The following is a 17,115-nucleotide window of genomic DNA, read 5'->3' as shown; positions in this document are numbered from 1 at the left end:
CCAGGTTGGCCGTGAACAGGGTTAAAGCCACGACTTCCTCAGAGGTAAAAAGGTAAGCAAACATTCCGACCTCCCCTTAGCTTGGCTCTCCAACTGGTGGGGGGCCGGACCCCTGCCGCCTATCCTGGCCGCATCCGTCATTCGGATCGCTAAAACGCTCATTTGCATAAGGATTCCTCCGAAGGTCTGGCACAGTAGGCTGAACCGGAGTCTTCGTCCCTTTAAGTAGGGAATAGACACCCTGTCCCTAAGGGGTCTCGGTACCGCAATTCCTCGAAGCGGGTCACGCCGTAAACTAGAAAAGCCCCGTGTCCGCAACAGTGGGGATCCCTGGGTAGCACAGCGCGCGGGACCCGGGGAAGGGTTTGGCCTCTGCGCGCTGCAGGCTTAGGCTGGCAACCTCTCGCCCTAGGCGGCGGCGGACTGCGAGCGAGGCGGGGCCGGTTGCGCCGCGGGACCCCGGCGCCCTCAGGCGAGACCCAGGGCCTGGCGCCGAGGCGGCCACAGGAGGTGGCGCGCGCTGAAGAGGAGAGCTGCTTCTGCCCAGGACCCGGGCGCAAGAGGGGCGGAGCCAGGGCCGAGGTCTGGCAGTAGGACTCGTGGGGGTGGGCGGGGCGCGGTCTGCGGGGGCGGGGCGCGCGCAGGCCCTGGGAGGGCGGGGCCGCGGCGCGGGGCGGGCGCTGGCGGCCCGAGTGTCACACACGCGGCGGTTCGGGAGGCGGCGACAGCGGCAGCAGCAGGCGCCGCCGGGACGGGCACGGGCGCGCGGGCTCGGGCGGGCGCCGGCTGCCTCCTCCCTCCCTCGTCGCTTGCTCGCTCGCTCTCCGGCCCGCTTGCTAGCCGGCCGGGTGCCGAGCTCGCTATAGCGTTCTCGGGAAGGAAGAAGTGGGGGGCCGAGGACGCCGACAAGTTCCAGCAGTACCGGGGATCCGGGCCAAGGCGGTGGCTGCGGTTCCGACGGGGCAGGAGCGCGCTCCGTGGCGGAGCGCACGGCCAGAGCGTCCGAGGAGGAGGGCGCCCGGGCCTTTAGTTATCTGTGGGGCCGCGGCCGGATCCCATGAGACGCGCCCGCGAAGGGCAAGAGATCCGAAGCCCGGGAGGCGCGCGGAGGAGGCGGAGGGCGGTGCTGCAGCGGCCGGAGCCCGGGAGCGGCCGGCAGGAGGCGGCGGAGAGAACTTGAACTTGGCGTCGGGAGCGGGCGCCCCGGACGCCCCTCGCCGGGGCGGGGGCGCCGAGGGACCTGGGCGGCAGCACTGCCCTCCGAATGGCCGCGGCGGCGGACCCGGCTCCCGCGCCGCGGCCCTAGGTGGCCTCTCGCCATGGCCAAGTGGCTGAACAAGTACTTCAGCTTGGGCAACAGCAAGACCAAGAGTCCCCCGCAGCCGCCGCGGCCCGACTACCGCGAGCAGCGGCGCCGGGGCGAGCGGCCCTCGCAGACCCCCCAGGCCGTGCCGCAGGCCCCCTCGGCCACCTCGGCGTCCTGCGGTACGGCCGCCGCCTCCTGCTTCTCGGCCTCGTCGGGATCGCTGCCCGACGACAGCGGCAGCACTAGCGACCTCATCCGCGCCTATCGCGCACAGAAGGAGCGCGACTTTGAGGACCCCTACAACGGGCCCGGCTCGTCTCTGCGCAAACTGCGCGCCATGTGCCGCCTGGACTACTGCGGCGGCGGGGAGCCAGGCGGGGGCCAGCGTGCCTTCTCGGCCTCGTCCGCATCGGGCGCCGCGGGCTGCTGCTGTGCCTCCTCCGGCGCGGGCGCCGCCGCGTCCTCGTCCTCGTCCTCGGGCTCCCCGCACCTCTACCGCAGCAGCAGCGAGCGGCGGCCCGCCACGCCAGCCGAGGTGCGCTACATCTCCCCTAAGCACCGCCTCATTAAGGTGGAAAGCGCTGCGGGCGGTGCCTCAGAACCCCCGGGGGGTTCCTGCGCAGGCGGCCGCACCTGGAGCCCGACGGCCTGCGGAGGCAAGAAACTGCTCAACAAGTGTGGCGCCTCGGCCGCGGAAGAGAGCGGTGCCGGCAAGAAGGACAAGGTAAGGCGCCCCTCGGCCTCACCCGAGGTTCCAGAGCCACTGTGCGCACGGGTAAACTGAGGCACCGCTCTAGTTTCGAGTTCCTGCAACCACTCGGGCTAGGACCTTGGGGTCAGGCCTCTCAGCGGGGCTTCCCAGTTCTGCCTCTGCACGCGCTTTGCCCCCGATCGCCGGCCTCCTGACACAGTCTCTTTCACTGCTGCTGTCAAAAACGTCCTCTCTCTGAGCCCACAGCCAGGTTCCCGTTTCGGAAGTAGCCTGACGAGAGCGTCCCGCCCAGCCTTGCCCAAGAAAGAGACACCCAACTAGCCCTTCAGCCCCCCGAGGAGGAAAGTCAGAGAAGCAAAGCTGTCACGGACTTAAAAGCGTGTTTACTCTTGTCTACCTCCTCTTCCTCCTGCCCCTGATTCTATACATGGGAAACTGAGGTCCAGAGCTGGGAAGGGACTTGCCGGATATTACCCATTTCCGATGGCAGATTCAGACCGGCTGTCTTTAAATGGATATATGTAAATCACTCTAAACGCCCTGCCCTGACCCACGCCCCGCGCCAGGTTTCGAAATGGGGCGGCCTTTTGTACTGGAGCTGCACCGGGAACCCCCAAGCGTGCTCTTCCAGTTGCAGTGAGCTGGCCTACAAGAGCGCTCCACTTAGACCTGTCAGTTCCTCCAGCCGCGCGTGGGAGGGGCCCGCCTACCCAGCCAGCTGGAAGGAGACCCACCCCTCCAAACCTCACCTTCCTTCCTGACCTTACCCCCACCCCATACAGCCCCGGGGATGAGGGGGACGATTTTGTGTAATTCCCCTCCCTAACAAATCAGACCATCTTGATCCCCCACCTTTGAAGCAGGTTAGTTAATTCCAGCCAGATGGGGCCCTCTCCTCCCCCTTCACACTCCTGTGACACCCTCCTTTCCCCCATGAAATAATACTTGTTCTGTCTACTTCTGGTGGAAGGCAGTGTTGATTATATCTGAGGCCCAGTGCCTTGCAATGGCTATCAGGCCGCTGTCCCTCTTGTTCTCCTCTGGCCCCCTACGTTCTCCCAAAGGTAAACTTTTGCCCAGGTGTGGGCTGGGGGAGACTGATAGAGTCTGAGTTTCTTTTAGGACTGGATGTCCAGACAGGAGAGAGACAGGCTCCTACCTGCCAGCTGGTGCTTGGAAAGGGATCTTTTTTGTTTTCCAGGTAGGAGGAGTAAGGGGATGCCCCTCCTGACTTTTTTCTGCCTGACTTCCTCTCCCCAAAGTCCTAGGTCCCCCAAATACCCCCTCCTCCCCCCGCTGGGTCTGCTGAAGGCATCGTGGGCAGTCGGTGGATTCCACCTCCCTCTGGGCCAGTTTTGGGGACACATCTTGGAAGCATGGACTCTGGGCTTCATAAGCACCCAGATGCCATACCTAAATGACGAAGAGCTGGAAGCCAGGTGACCACCCAGGTGCTGCCTTGGGGCAGAGGAGGTTTTTCCAAGAGCCCCCAGGATTATGGGTTTGTGGTTGATCTATGAGGGAAACAGCAGAGAGGCTCCCTGCTGCCTTATGTGTGGCCCAGGCTTGGCTAGGTGCTGGCCTGGGAGAACCTGAAGTCCCTGGGGATGGAGGGATGGCCCAGCCTAGCTCTCCAGAGAGATTGTGCCTTCCCCCATTACTCCATGACCACCTCCCAGGTGGGCAAATCTCCTTTCTCTACCACTGCTTGTCATTCTGCTTGCTCACTAAACTCTTCTTTTATGGTTTTCAAAACTTTAGTAAATGTTTTTTCTAATTATAATTAAGACTGTTTCAAATACTGACGAATAATAAGTTTTATAGCTGGAGTGTCAAGTGTGTTGACTTGGCTTGTTTGTATTTCTTACAGGTCTTCTCTGTGCTCTCCCTTGCTGGGTACTAGAGCAGGGTCTAGTGAATACTGTGGCCCAGGCCGCAGTGTGCACGATAAGTGCCGTGATGGGGCGTGGTCAGGGAGGACCATTATTATGGTTGGCTGCAGAAGAGAGCCTGGTGCTGTAGGGGACTGCAAGTAAAGGCCCTGTGGCCAGAATTCAGAGGTTAGAGTTGGGCAGGACCCCAGAGGGTCAGGAGGGCCCGGGTCAGGGAGGACCTTGAAAGCTAAGCACAGTGAGGGCCAGTGAGGGCCAGTGAGGGGGTTTAGCTGCTAAATGATGTGAGCAAATGTGTTTTTTTAAAAAGATCTCTCAGGGGACTTCTGGTGGCGCAGTGATTAAGAATCCACCTGCCAATGCAGGGGACATGGGTTTGAACCCTGGTCCAGGAAGATTTCCCCATGCCGCGGAGCAACTGAGCCCGTGTACCACAACTACTGAACCTGTGCTCTAGAGCCCGCGCGCCACAACTACTGAGCCCACGTGCTGCAACTACTGAAGCCCGCGTGCCTAGAGCCTGTGCTCTGCTCACTTCAACTAGAGGAAGCCTGTGCGCAGCAACGAAGACCCAACGCAGTCAAGAAAAAGATCTCTCTGGGCTGCATTTTCACATACTAGGTTGTGACTTTGAGCCCTTTGGTCTTTTAAGAAGCTGTTGTGATCCTTGGAGTTGGAGGGATTGTGGCTACCAGATGTTCTTTCTAATGAGTAGGAGGGGAAGGAGCCTGGAAAGGTCATAGTATGCAGTGGTTCTCAAACCAGCACCCAGAGGACGGTTAAAACACAGATTGTGTGACCCATCGCCCGAAGTGCCTGAGTCACCACACCTGGTGTGGTGCCTGAGAATGTGCATTTCTAACAAATTCTCAGGTGATCTTTTGCTGCTGATCCTGGGACCACACTTAGAGAACACTAATGCAACAGTGGCTTCTTAACCCTCCCTCTGGGTCTTCTGGTCAGAGCTACTTTGGGATGCAGACTCTGGATGCCTTCATCTCTGCCCTCTGTGTGGGGCTGCCTCGTAATCTGGGGCTAACACCCACCCCCCATTCCTGGCCAGGCAGCCAGGAGGCAGCCTGGTTTTCACATTATTTCCAGCCAGATAGCTTTTGGAAGGTCAGGCATACTGCAGATCCAGCCCTGAACATCCCAGAGCCCGCCTTCTGCCCCTCACCCACAGATCCAGGAAAACCTACTTCTAGCCCACTTAATCTCAGACCCAGCTTCCTTTTTTCTGTTGTTAAGTGTTGCGACAAGAACCCCTAGGGCTGTTGAATGCCCCCTGCATGCCAGGCCCTGTGTTTTTAACATCAGCCTGTGTTGAGAGTTGCTATGGCATGGGAGTAGGAGCTATTATTGGTACACAGATCCTCCTTTCAGGGCCTCCATTGCCATCTCCCAACCAGCTTTATCTTTGGGGGGGGCCCTTCTCCTGCTTCCCTTAGTTACCTGTGCTTCCTTCTGACACATACTTGGGCATCCTTCTATTCTCCCAGGTGAGTCCCAGGGCACACACACACCTGGTCACATATGCCCCACTCAGCCAGCCTTCAGTTTGGGGCATTTTCCCTTTTAGAATCATCTGTAACAGACTGTGTTTTCAGTTTAACCAGATTTTCCCTGCACTTATTTTTGTGCTCAGAGATCTCTTGGTACAAGGGCGAGCTAGGAGGAAGGGTGCAAAAGACTTGGCAGTAATCTTTGGCCTAAGCCTCCAGAGGATATCTACACACATTGTCTTTTCATCATTTGTTTCCCAGTGTTTTTGTCTTGGGGAATTTAGTGAGGTCTTCACCTAGGAGGCAGCTTTGAGCTGGATCTAGAGACGGAAGTGGAATTTCAGCACAGGGAGAAGGCTGACTGCAGCCTGCGGGAGCACTTAGGTGCCTGTGCTGTGAGTGTACATGCATACGTGTGTCCATATATGTATCCGTGTGGGTGTATGTGTGGGCAAATATATGTATGAAACCTTAATATGGAGGGTTTTCTTAGAAACCAGAGCTTTCTTGCAGTGGGCCTCACTTGGGGAATAAGAGGTGGCAATGTGAGATATGTGGGGGCCTGAGTTTAGACCCCACAGGGGAATCCTTGAAGACTGTTGAGTCAGGAAAAGGATAGACTCAGAGCCATGGTTGAGGAGCATCCCAGGTTACAAACAGCTGCCACAGTCTGGGGTAAATGGGTTTGGATTTAGGAGGCAATTACAATACAGTCCGAGTGAGACACAGTGAGGGCCTGAACTCCTGGGAAGAGAAAAATGATACTTTAGTAGGTGGAAATATTATTCCTTCAGGTTGTCTTTATAAAAAAATAATGATGACAAAGAGGCCAGTAACTTGGTAGGTCTTCTTTTGTGCAGCCAAACAGGGCTCATCCAGTTATGTTTTCTGCTGAAGTCTTGTTTCTTTTATCATAATTAAGTAAATGTTTCCACTGCAGCTGAGAAAGTCAAGATGCACTATGACATCAGTTCCCCAAGTTTTAAATACATGCTGATGTGTACCAACAATTTATATTTTGTCAGCATCCACAGAGTTGAGTTAAATAACATGTTTCCTAAGCAATAAATAATATCATGTTCAACTTTTTTTTTTTTTTTTTTAAACACTCAGCAAACAGTTTCTGAGCAGCATGCTAAGCAGGGGGGAATTCAGAGAGAATAAGTGGTGTCCAGCTTTCCAAGAGGGAAGCTTTTCAGTTTGTAGTTGAACACGAGCTTTTCAAGATCTAGTCTAGGAGACAGAGACGGGTAATGAGGCAGTGTCGCAACATGTGGCATGCCAGAACAGAAGGGTGTGCAAAGGGCTGGGAGGGCCTCAACTCTGTCTGTGAATTCAAGGAGGGCTTTCAGGGGGTGGCAGCATTTGAGCTTCTCCATGCAGCAGCTTGTGCCAAGAGAATGGTTGGAGGCTCTGAAGGGTGGGTGTGGCAGGAGGTTGCAGACCGAGGTTGGAGCCACAACAGGAAGAGAGTGTCTCACGTGTCTTTGTGGGGAGTTGTGACTTGTCTTTCAGTACTTTTCACTTCAAATCATTGATGTATAGCTTGATTGAAGCCAGGGTCAAGCATGAGCTGTCAGTCATTTCTATTTGGTTAACAGCCACATTCGCCAGTTCTGAGAAAGTAATTGATTGGAAAGGTAAAAGCCAAGCTTGGTAGCTGTGGTTTAGCTTGGAACACTTTCTCCTCTGAAGACCTGTCCCTTGAAAGTAGTGTGAGAAAAACGCTGCATATCAAATCCAGTTTTTCCCATTGATTCCCCAGAAGAGAAATATGTTCTCCAGGCTTCAGGCTAACCACTTAATTGGTCCTTGAATCCTCACAATCACCCGAGAAGCGGTTTATGTACTGTATCAGTTAGCTATTGCTGCATAACAAATCACACCAAACTCTGGTTTTAAACCAGAGGTTAGCAAAGTTTCTTAAAGAGCCAGTTAGTAAATAATTTTAGCTTGCAGGCCAGACAGCCCCCATCACAACTATTCAATTATTCTGCCATTGTAGCTTGAAAGCAGACTTAGACAATATATAAATTAAAAGGGTGTAGCTGTATCCAGTCTTTATTTACAAAAATGGGCAGCTGGCCTGTGGTCTGTAGTTTCCAACCCCTGCTTTAAATGATAAGCCTTTATTATTGACCATGAACCCACACGTCAGCTGAGTAGTTTTTCTGGCCTCTGCTGGGCTCACTCAGGCATCTAAGGTCAGTGTGGAGTGTGTGTGCCGCCCTGCCAGTCCTAGCCGGGCTCTCTTACGTGTATGGGGATGCCTGGTTTAGGATGGCCTTGGCTATATCGAGTAAGCTCTGTTCCATGTGGTCTCTCATCTTCCAGCAAGTTAGCCTTGTTCATACGATGGTGGCAGGGTTCCAAGAAATTACAAAGGCCCATACAGTTTCTTGAGGTAAGAAACTGGCCTACTGTCCCTGCTGTTCCTTCTGCTGCATTCTGTTGACCAAAGCAAGTCATAAGGCCAGCTGGGATTCGGGGAGAGAGTAGGAGCTGCGAAGTCCCATGGCAGAGGACAGGGATACAGGCAGGCCATTAGTGCTATTGGGGCCTTTAGTGCTATTCCTCTACCATGGATAGTGTTGCCCCCATTTTACAGTTAAAGAAACTGAGGCTTAGAGGTAATAACTAGCCTAATGTCACACAGCTACCAAGTGATGGGGCCCAGTTTATACCTATTCAGTCTGAATGCAAAGGCTATATGCTTTTTAATCAATTTGTTCCTCTCCTTTCAATGATTTAGATGGAGATAGTAAGACTCTGATTTTTTATTTATTTATTTTTTTGTCTGCGTTAGGTCTTCATTGCTGCACACCAGCTTTCTCTAATGCAGCGAGCAGGGACTACTCTTCGTTGCAGTGTGTGGGCTTCTCATTGTGGTGGCTTCTCTTGTTGCGGAGCATGGGCTCTAGGCGTGTGGGCTTCAGTAGTTGCAGCATGCAGGTCCTAGAGCACACGGGCTTCAGTAGTTTTGGCACGTGGGCTCAGTAGTTGTGGTTTGCGGGTTATAGAGCGCAGGATCAGTAGTTGTGGTGCACGGTCTTAGTTGCTCTGCAGCATGTGGGATCTTCCCAGACCAGGGATCAAACCCGTGTCCCCTGAATTGGCAGGCGGATTCTCAAACACTGCATCACCAGGGAAGTCCCAAGACTCTGATATTTACTGAAATGTGTGTTGTATGTCTCCTGCTACCCTTCACTTAATGCTCCTTTTCTTGCACCCCCTCACCCATCCCTTTCAGTCTGGGCTTTGGTGGTCCCCAAAGGCTCCCCAGAGCTGTCTTTTCTCTCTCCCTCCCTCATCTCTCTCTGAGTTCCATAAATGAGATGTTAACGCAGCACTTGAGTTATTTCATAGAGAAATTCTGCACACAGAGTTGCTGCTTCCCAAGGGACAGCTGCACAAGGTCACAAGATGTGTGTCTTGTAACTGTTATGTCTTCTCATTCAAGGACTGGCGAGGCTGTGTGTGCTCTTTTAAGAAAAAAAAAAAAAACCACTGATACCTTGGCCCTTGTTAACAAGGAACCTAAGTTTCCTTGAAGGAGATCGTCTTCTAATCTGACAACCTCAGAACATGACTGATTTCCCCAGACTGAACCCCCAAGACTTCACCTCGTCCTCTCCTCCAAAGCATTTCTGACCCATAAAATAGGTGTGAAAAGGCAAATCTGAAACAGGTGTGTTTTCCTCTGGCCATTTAAACAAAGCTGAACCTGCCTGTGGTCGAGTGCTTCCCTGGGCAGTTTCACTTGGAGCTGACTTTCTCATCTTGTGCTGAGAGAGCCAAGTGGTAGTGGCCTGTGGTGAAGGGGTAGGTCAGGCTGGGCCCTAGAAAATAAATTGGGATTTGTGGCTTTGAAGCAGAGAGCTGGGTTGCTGGCTGGCTGATGGCAGCACCTCCGTCGGCTTTCTGAGGGGGGCTGTTCCTGCAGGATGGAGACAGGCTGCCGGTGGTGTCTGCCACACTGACTTGTAACTTGTTTGGCTTTGTGTTGACAGAAATTGCCATATGCAGGCCACTGTCAGGAGCTGTGTGGATACAGGGATGAACCAGGGGTTGGGTAGTACCTGCCTGTAAGGAGCTTATTTTCTGGTGAGGACACAGGAACCAAGGTTAGAACAGAGCTCTGTATGGCAGAATTTGTCTATAAACAAAGCGGTGTGGGTGAGCTGAGAGCCATCCTGGCACAGAAGCTGTTCTGGGCAGAGCTTTGATTCCGTGGAGCTGAAGGAGAAGCAGGGTCAGGAGGAGGTTCATTTCAACTGAGGGAAGCAGGGAAGGCTTCTTGGAGGAGGAGGCATTTGAGTCAAGAAAGAGTAGTCACTCGAATTGAATGAGCTTTCCGTAATAGCAGTATTAGCCAGTATTTCCATTGCATATAAGGCAGACATTGTTCTTTGTGCTCTACATGCGCTAACTCCTACTGCTCACCAAAGTCCCTTGAGGTAGATGCTGCTATCATTCCCATTTTACATATGAGAGCATGAGGCAGAGAGGTTAGGTAACTTGTCTAAGGTCACCCTGCCAGTAAGTGGCAGAGATGAGAGTTGAAGCTGGATTTAGGGTCTTTGTTTTGAGCCACTGTGCCATATCACCTCAGGTTACACAATCTCATGCCTGAATTTTCTCTGCCTTATTTGTGGCTAGATTTAAACTCTTATAAAAATCACCTCTATTAGCATTGTGGGACCTACCCAAACTCCTACATTTGGTTGAGTATTCCACAGCTTAAAAGAAACTTTCAAACCCATAATTAATTTGATTCTAAGAGTCACTCTGTGAGGAAGGTGCTGTAACGCCCATTTTACAGATGGAAAAACTGAGGGTCTGGGGAGGCATGGAGCCCACCCTGCCTCTCTGCAGGTACTGGCCGAGCCAGTGGCCAGGCTGTTGACCTTGTGTTCTGAGCCCAGTGCCCTTTGTGCCGGGGTGGTGTGGAGGTGGTTTGGCCAAAGCTCCAGTCCACAGGAAGGGTGACAGCCTGATTGATTTCCGGTTCTTTCCGTGTTTTGATTCTGAAACGAGTTACTGAGATCATTAAGGAGCATCGACAGAGGACCTTGCTTCCACAATGGAATTTTCCTTTTCTTCCTGTTTGGTATTTTCCAGTAATATTTCTATTAATGTTTCACTTTCGGAGGCACTGGCTTCCTGAGAGTTTGCACTTTCTCAATTGATGAGCCAGGAAGAACTGAATTTTCCTCTAAATCATTCAGTTCCTTTCCATCTTCTCCAAGGGGAGCTCTCTGGATTTCCCATTATACTGTAGAGGAAGGATCTTGGAGGTGGGTCCAAGGGATGGAGAGAGAATTAGTCAGGGCCCTGGGGAATGACTCAGGCCCCGAGTTTTCCAAGTAGAACTTAAGAGTAATGGTCAGAAAGGGGCTTCCCAAGGCCGGGGAGGGCAGACATTACTTGATAGGTGGGTGGGCTGGGGTGGGGCTGGTCCACTGCTGGGCCTTCACTTACAGGCTGGACCCTGAGTCCTCAGCTGGGCTATAAGAGCCCATACCAAGTCCTTTCTCCTCATTCATTCATTAAACAGACATTGTTGAGAATGGGCTACATGCTGGGTATTGTTCTATATAGATGCTGGGGATACAGTCGTGGACAAAACATAAAAATTCATGCTACCCTGAGTTTGCCCTCTCGTGAGAGGATTCAAGCAAATAAAGTGTGTTGGGTAGAGTGTAGAGAAAAGTAAAGCTGGGGTGGGCCTGAGTTTGGGGTGGGGTGCTGTTTCAGATGGGTGCTCAGAGGTCTCTGCTGAAGGGTGAAGGGTGTGATGGTGTGATTCACACGGCTCTCAGAGAGAAGTGCATTCCAGGCAGAGGGAACAGTCAGGGCAAAAGTCCAAGGCAGGAGCATGCCTGGCTGCTTCAGGGAGATTGGCATGACTGAGTGGAGCAGGTGGAGAGGAAGTGGGGAGACGAGTTCTGAGAGGTGGGACAGGGAGGCTGAGTGTTTCGGGCCTCTCTTGCTTTATCTCTGGGTGAGATGGGAAGTCAGTGGAGGTTCTGAGCAGAGGAATGACATCATCTGGCTTTTGGGTTTTGAAAGGATCACTCCGGCTACCTACTGGAGAATAGACTGGAGGGGACCAGCCAGGAGGCCAGCTGGGAGGACCTTCAGCCATGGGAGCTGGGGTGCTAGCGGTAGGTGATGAGAGGAGACCAGATTCAGGACATGTCCTGAAGGTAGAGCTGCAGGATTTCCTGACAGATGCAATGTGAGATGTGAGGGGTGAGGAGAGTCACGGATGACTCCAGGTTTTAGCTTGAGCAGCCGGGAGGGTGAATTGTCATTAGCTGAGATGGGAGGACCCTGGAAGTGCAGTCACAGTCCAGCCAGTGGAGTTGATCCAGCAACTGAGTCCTGGGACTGAGAGCCAAACATGCTCTGAGAACCCAGAGAAGGCATGGGTGGCCTCTATCTGGGGCTGGGGGAAACCACCAGGAAGAGGAAGTCATCTGGGAGGTGGGTCCAGAGGAAGGTGCACATGGGGCACCCCAGACAGAAGGGATCCTGTCGACAGTGACTCAGATTGGAAAGGGACCCCTGCTGGGCGCAAGTAGGTGTGGCCAGAGCCTGGGGATTGACTGGTGTAACTGCACACGATAGAGGAAAGAGGCAGGGAGTTGGATGTGAAGGGCCACCTGCCACTGGTCGAAAATTGCCCCAATTCTCCAAATTGGGAGACCACCTGCTGTGTTGTGTGCCTCAGCTGGGCACCAGAGCAGGGTGAAGAGGAGGCTGGAACCTGCCTGTTTTGTTAAGCAGAGCATTTCATTACGGAGCACTTGTGATTGTTGCAAATGTTCTTTCTCATCTGGGGCTCACCACTAGGTGGGCTACAAGGAGGAGGCAAACAGAAGGAGAAAGAAAGACACATCCCTGGTTTCTACAGGCCACAGCTAGACTCTAAAAGTGAAAATGACCAGAAAGTTCTTCACGGTGAAGCTTCACTGTTTTGTGGGGCGTGCACTCCCAGAAAGCCAGACAGCCTCGTAATCCTCCCGGTGCATTCCAAAGCCGTGCATGTGATTTGGGGCCCGCGTGGCATTCGCGGAATGACGCAGCCCCTACCTGCTCTCCCCTGTGGGGCAGATGCGGGTTGGCGGAGTTCTAAGGCAGTTTCTCAGAACAGCAAGCTTGGATTTTTTTGATATATTTCAATGTTTATCTCTGTGTTAACTTTTTTCTTCCCCCTTCAACAAAACTAGGACAGGTTTCGTATAGAAAATGCTGATAAGCAAAACTAAAATAGAAGCCAACTTTAATTGTACAATTCAGAGAAACCGCTGTTAACATTTCACTGTTTTTCCATCTAGCCTTTTTTTCACTGCATATATACGTGTGTGTCTGTGTATATATATATATTTCCTTTCACAAAAATTAATATTGTGTGTATCTATTTGTGTTCTTTTTGCTTAAAGACATGGAAAGATGTCTACATTGTCTTAAACATTCAACAACAGTAATTTAATGTCTGTATAGTGTTCTGTTTGCTTATTTAGGCTCTCCCTAGTTTTCACTAATTTAACAGTGCTATAATGAACATCTTTGTAACTTAATTCTTTGCATAAATAAGTCTGTGATTATTTCTCTGGGATTGATTCCCAGAGGACAATTGTTGGGTAGGAAGATAAAAATTTTGATACATTCTTCCAAATACTAGAAAGACCTTACAAGTTTTCACCTGCTTTACGCTAATGCAATTTAGTTTAATTTGCAGTTTCTTAGGTTACTAGTGCATATGTTTGTTGACTGCTTGTGTCTCTTTAACGAAATTATGTACTTCTATCTGTCCATCCTTTCTGCCATAGGGTTTATCTTTCTATTGATTTGTAAGAGCTCTTTGTGGATTAAGGATGGCAGCCCCTCACCTGCCGTTTGGGTTGCACGGTATGTTTTTTTTTTTTTTTTACAAGTTTGTAATTCGCCTTTCGGCTCTGTATCTGGTGATTGCTTTTGTTGTTTACACTGAATGGTTTTCTGTTGCTGAATCAGTCGATGTTTCTCATGATTTTTGAGTGTGCTGCTTAGAAAAGTTTTCTGTACTCATGTATTTTCTTCTAATACTTTGATGGTTTCTTTCTTTCTTTCTTTGGCTGTGTCAGGTCTTAGTTGTGGCACATGGGATCGTTCGTTGCAGCATGCAGGCTTTTTTGTTGCACTGCGTGGGTTTCTCTAGTTGCAGCGTGCGGGCTTAGTTGACCTGTGTCCTGTGGGATCTTAGTTTCCCGACCAGGGATCGAACCTGCGTCCCCTGCATTGGAAGGCAGATTCTTATCCACTGGATCACCAGGGAAGTCCCTCTTTCTTTTTTAACATTGACATCTTAATCTGGAGTTTGATTTCAGGGTGTGAGGTAGGGTTTTAATTTTACTTTTCCAAATGACCAGTCTGTGTCTGGATATCCTCTCCTCCTTGCTTGCTCTGTGAGCTGTCTGTATTTCTTCAGGTGCCTTTTTAGACTTCAATATTTTGACTCCGTCTTGCCCTGACTGTGTTAAGTTCTCATCAGCTATTATGATAATGATGATTTCACCTTGTCTTTATAAAATGACACCTTCCGTCTGCAGATACCCATGCACTTATTATACATTCAACTCCTGACACCTGAAGGAAGTAACTGGGTATTAGCACTTCATCTTTGGATGCCATACCTGATGCGGTGGGTGGGATGAGGCCAGGAAAGCTTTGCCTCACCTCTGCTGGAGTCAGCTTCCCACTCCAGGACCAGGGGCCCGGCTGTCTAGGTATATTCAGTGCAACCACTTACTGTTCGCCCTGCCTATGTAGCCTTATGTGGGTGGATCCATTTCAGCTTTCGCACGGTGACTTTTGTGGAGAAAGGGGTGCAGCATTCAGTCATCCATGCAGCAAACATTTTTTTAGATACCCACCATGTTCTAGCACTGCGCTGAGTCGTACACACCATCAGCAATGAGTAAGCCCTGGCACTCTAACTCAGAGCCCAGGAGGGGATATTGGAAAGGCCCAGGAATATCTCTACTGCAAGGCAGAAAGTGTTCAGTGCCAGGATACAGAGGCAGGTAATGACTGTGAGTAACAAGAAGCATTGGAACCTGAGATGGGCACGGGCAGCACTGTAGTAGACCATGGGTAGCAGAGCTCAGACTGGAAGGATGGAGAGGACTTGAAGGTGTGGTATGTGGGGGCTATATTATTTTGGTCATTTAAATTTTTTTCATACCCACCAAAGTCCAATGCAAGTGACATGAATTCACAGAGTTCTTCCCCCACCTGCCGACCTTTTCTGTCCCCTCAACCCAGGTGTCCTATGTCTTCAATTAGTGAGAGACCCTTTCCGAGGCTCTGTGGCATGTTCTTCTTTTCCTGGCTCAGGCCAGTGTCAGGATAATCCATCCTGCAGTGTCTGCTGTGGGGTTTGTGACATTAATGAATTGGTGTTGATGGAACAGATTAAGTCCAGGAGTGTTCACAGTGAATAAATCAAGGAAAAAACGATGCAGAATTTTCTGCATGAACACGGATGAACATTTTTTTGGTTCTAAGAGGCTGAGGGTGTCTGCCTAATTCACTATGCTGTGTGTCACACCATGTCAATGAACCCTACCTAGACCAGCCCTGGCAGCACAAATCACCAGGAGAGCATTTTTCAAAATGTTTACTTGCCTGGGCTCCACCTCACACTAATTACACCATAGTTTCTGGGGATAGAGCCTGAGTATCAGTACTTTTGGAAGGTCCCCATATGATTCTGATATGCAGCCAATGCTGAAAGTTGCTGTCCTGGAACTTAGTTTGGGGTTCCAGGGGAGCCTAGGGATCATCCAGTCCAACCCTCCTGCATCCGTGCCTGAAAACCTCCAGTGATGGGGGGATTTGTCACATGACCACACACTCCTTTGCACAGCTGAGCTTTCAAGTTTTTTCTGCTGTTCGGTCCAACTTAGCACAGGTTTGTTGAGTACCTGGTGTTTATGGGAGCTCTGCTGGCTGACCTCTTTCTCTCTGTGGATTCTGTTATTGTTTTAGTTGGACTCTGAGGTCAAGCAGAACCAGTCTAACCTTACTTCTTCCACATGACGACCCTCAGATGTGTGATCTTATCTTCAAAGGCAGAGGGAAGCTGCAGGCTGTAACATTTCCCCACAGAGCCAGATTCCCAGCCAGGACACCGACTGCTAAGGGCAAGTACCCTTCAGCATCACAAGTGTGGAGGGCATTGATGGACCCCCAGTCCAGGAGCTTCCTGGGCAGGAAGTGGCAGGCTGGAGCGGGTTCTGCGTTGGGGGGCTGAGGTTGACCCTGAGGAGTAATCCTTCTGAAGCGTGACCAGATGGGGAGCAGAGCATTGTTGGATTCGATTCCCAGGTGGATTTTGGGGGGTCTCAGGACAAAGAGAGCCGGAGAGCAGCAGTCAGGAGTAGATTCCGGGGGAGCAGGTGGGATCTTGCCATCAGGACCTCAGCACTGAGCAGGTAACAAGCAGAGCAGAAGCTGCCCGGCTGAGAGCGGCGTGGTGTCAGGAGCCAGGTATTCTCGGGCCAGGTGTTTGCCCTTTGTGGGGGTAGCCGGTGACGCTACACACACCACAGGTGCCCAGAGCTGTTGATCCAAACACGGCAGGACCCTAGGGGTGTCCACTGTGGTGATGTGAAATGAGCACTGGTTTTGGGGTCAGAAGTCTGGGCTCAAATCCTGGACCTGGTGCTCAGAAGCTTAGTAATTTGGGATTAGCTTCTCCGGGCCTGGAACGCCCATCTGTCCTAACATGGGCGTAGTAATAATAGAGGGTGTTTCCTGACCCCTCACTCTGTGCCTCGTGCCTATGGGACACTTTCTGTGTGTGATCCTCACGGCCAGTCTTTGAGGTGGTCCTGTTAGAATCCCCTTTTTACAGATGATGAAACATTCTGGAGATGAGGTTCAGGGGCAGTACCTAGGGTCTTTGTGAGGATTTAATAAAATTATTTGTTTAAATGGCTAAGCACAATGCGTGGCATGTAGGAAGAGCTTTATGAATTCTTTTGGCCACAGTCTGTCCTGGGTCTCAACCCAGCCTCGAACTCTGGGCTTCTTAGAGCCACAGTCAAGCCAGTGGGACTTCCCTTTCTGGCTGGTGAGGTTGTCCTCAAAAAGTATCCCTGTCCTTATCTTGACAGTCTGTGGTTGACCTATGATTCTCTGCAGTGGGAGAACAGAAGTAAAAACTCTACCTGGATCACCACTCTGTTCTGAGTGCTTTATGAATATTAACTCACTGAACCTCATGATACCCTAGGATGTAAGTTCTATTGAGTCCCATTTTACAGATGGAGAAACTAAGGCAAGCATGTGTGGGTTGTTGTTGTTGTTGTTTTTTTAAGTACTTTGTCAATAGGTGACACAGCTAGTAATGGGCAGAGCTGCAGATGGGGGTGTGAAGCCCAGGAAGTTAGTTTGGCTTCTGTCTGCCCTTAACCTCTATGCTACACTGCTATAGGGAACAGTGACAGAGGTCAGTTCTGTTATCATCTGGTTGTTCTAAAACCATGAGGCCAGAGCCATTTAAAAACCATAGCTCTCTACTGTTAATAAAGCACCTGGTTTGGGCCAGGCACTCTCCATATGTCTTCTCAAGATAATGCTGCCAAAGTAGCATCAGGAAGGCTTCATGGAGGAGGTGGCATGGGAGCTGGGCCTTCATGGATACAGAGG

At 51.4% G+C, this 17,115-nt stretch overlaps 1 protein-coding gene across 1 annotated transcript in view; it reads left to right on the top strand.

Moving 5' to 3' along the window:
* Positions 1–726: 726 nt before the first annotated feature.
* SHB (SH2 domain containing adaptor protein B) overlaps positions 727–17,115 on the top strand; it is a 139,911-nt gene continuing 123,522 nt past the window's right edge. Inside the window, exon 1 of the mRNA XM_059073245.2 lies at positions 727–2,030. Within this exon, the coding sequence (XP_058929228.1) occupies positions 1,320–2,030 (711 nt within the window). The 5' untranslated portion in view covers positions 727–1,319. The remainder of the gene's footprint in view (positions 2,031–17,115) is intronic.

This window comes from Kogia breviceps, chromosome 8 (genome assembly GCF_026419965.1).
Source record: "Kogia breviceps isolate mKogBre1 chromosome 8, mKogBre1 haplotype 1, whole genome shotgun sequence".
Taxonomy (NCBI): Eukaryota; Metazoa; Chordata; class Mammalia; order Artiodactyla; family Physeteridae; genus Kogia; species Kogia breviceps.
The sequence above is the reverse complement of the archived record's forward strand: the minus strand, read 5'-3'. Positions and strand labels throughout refer to the sequence as shown.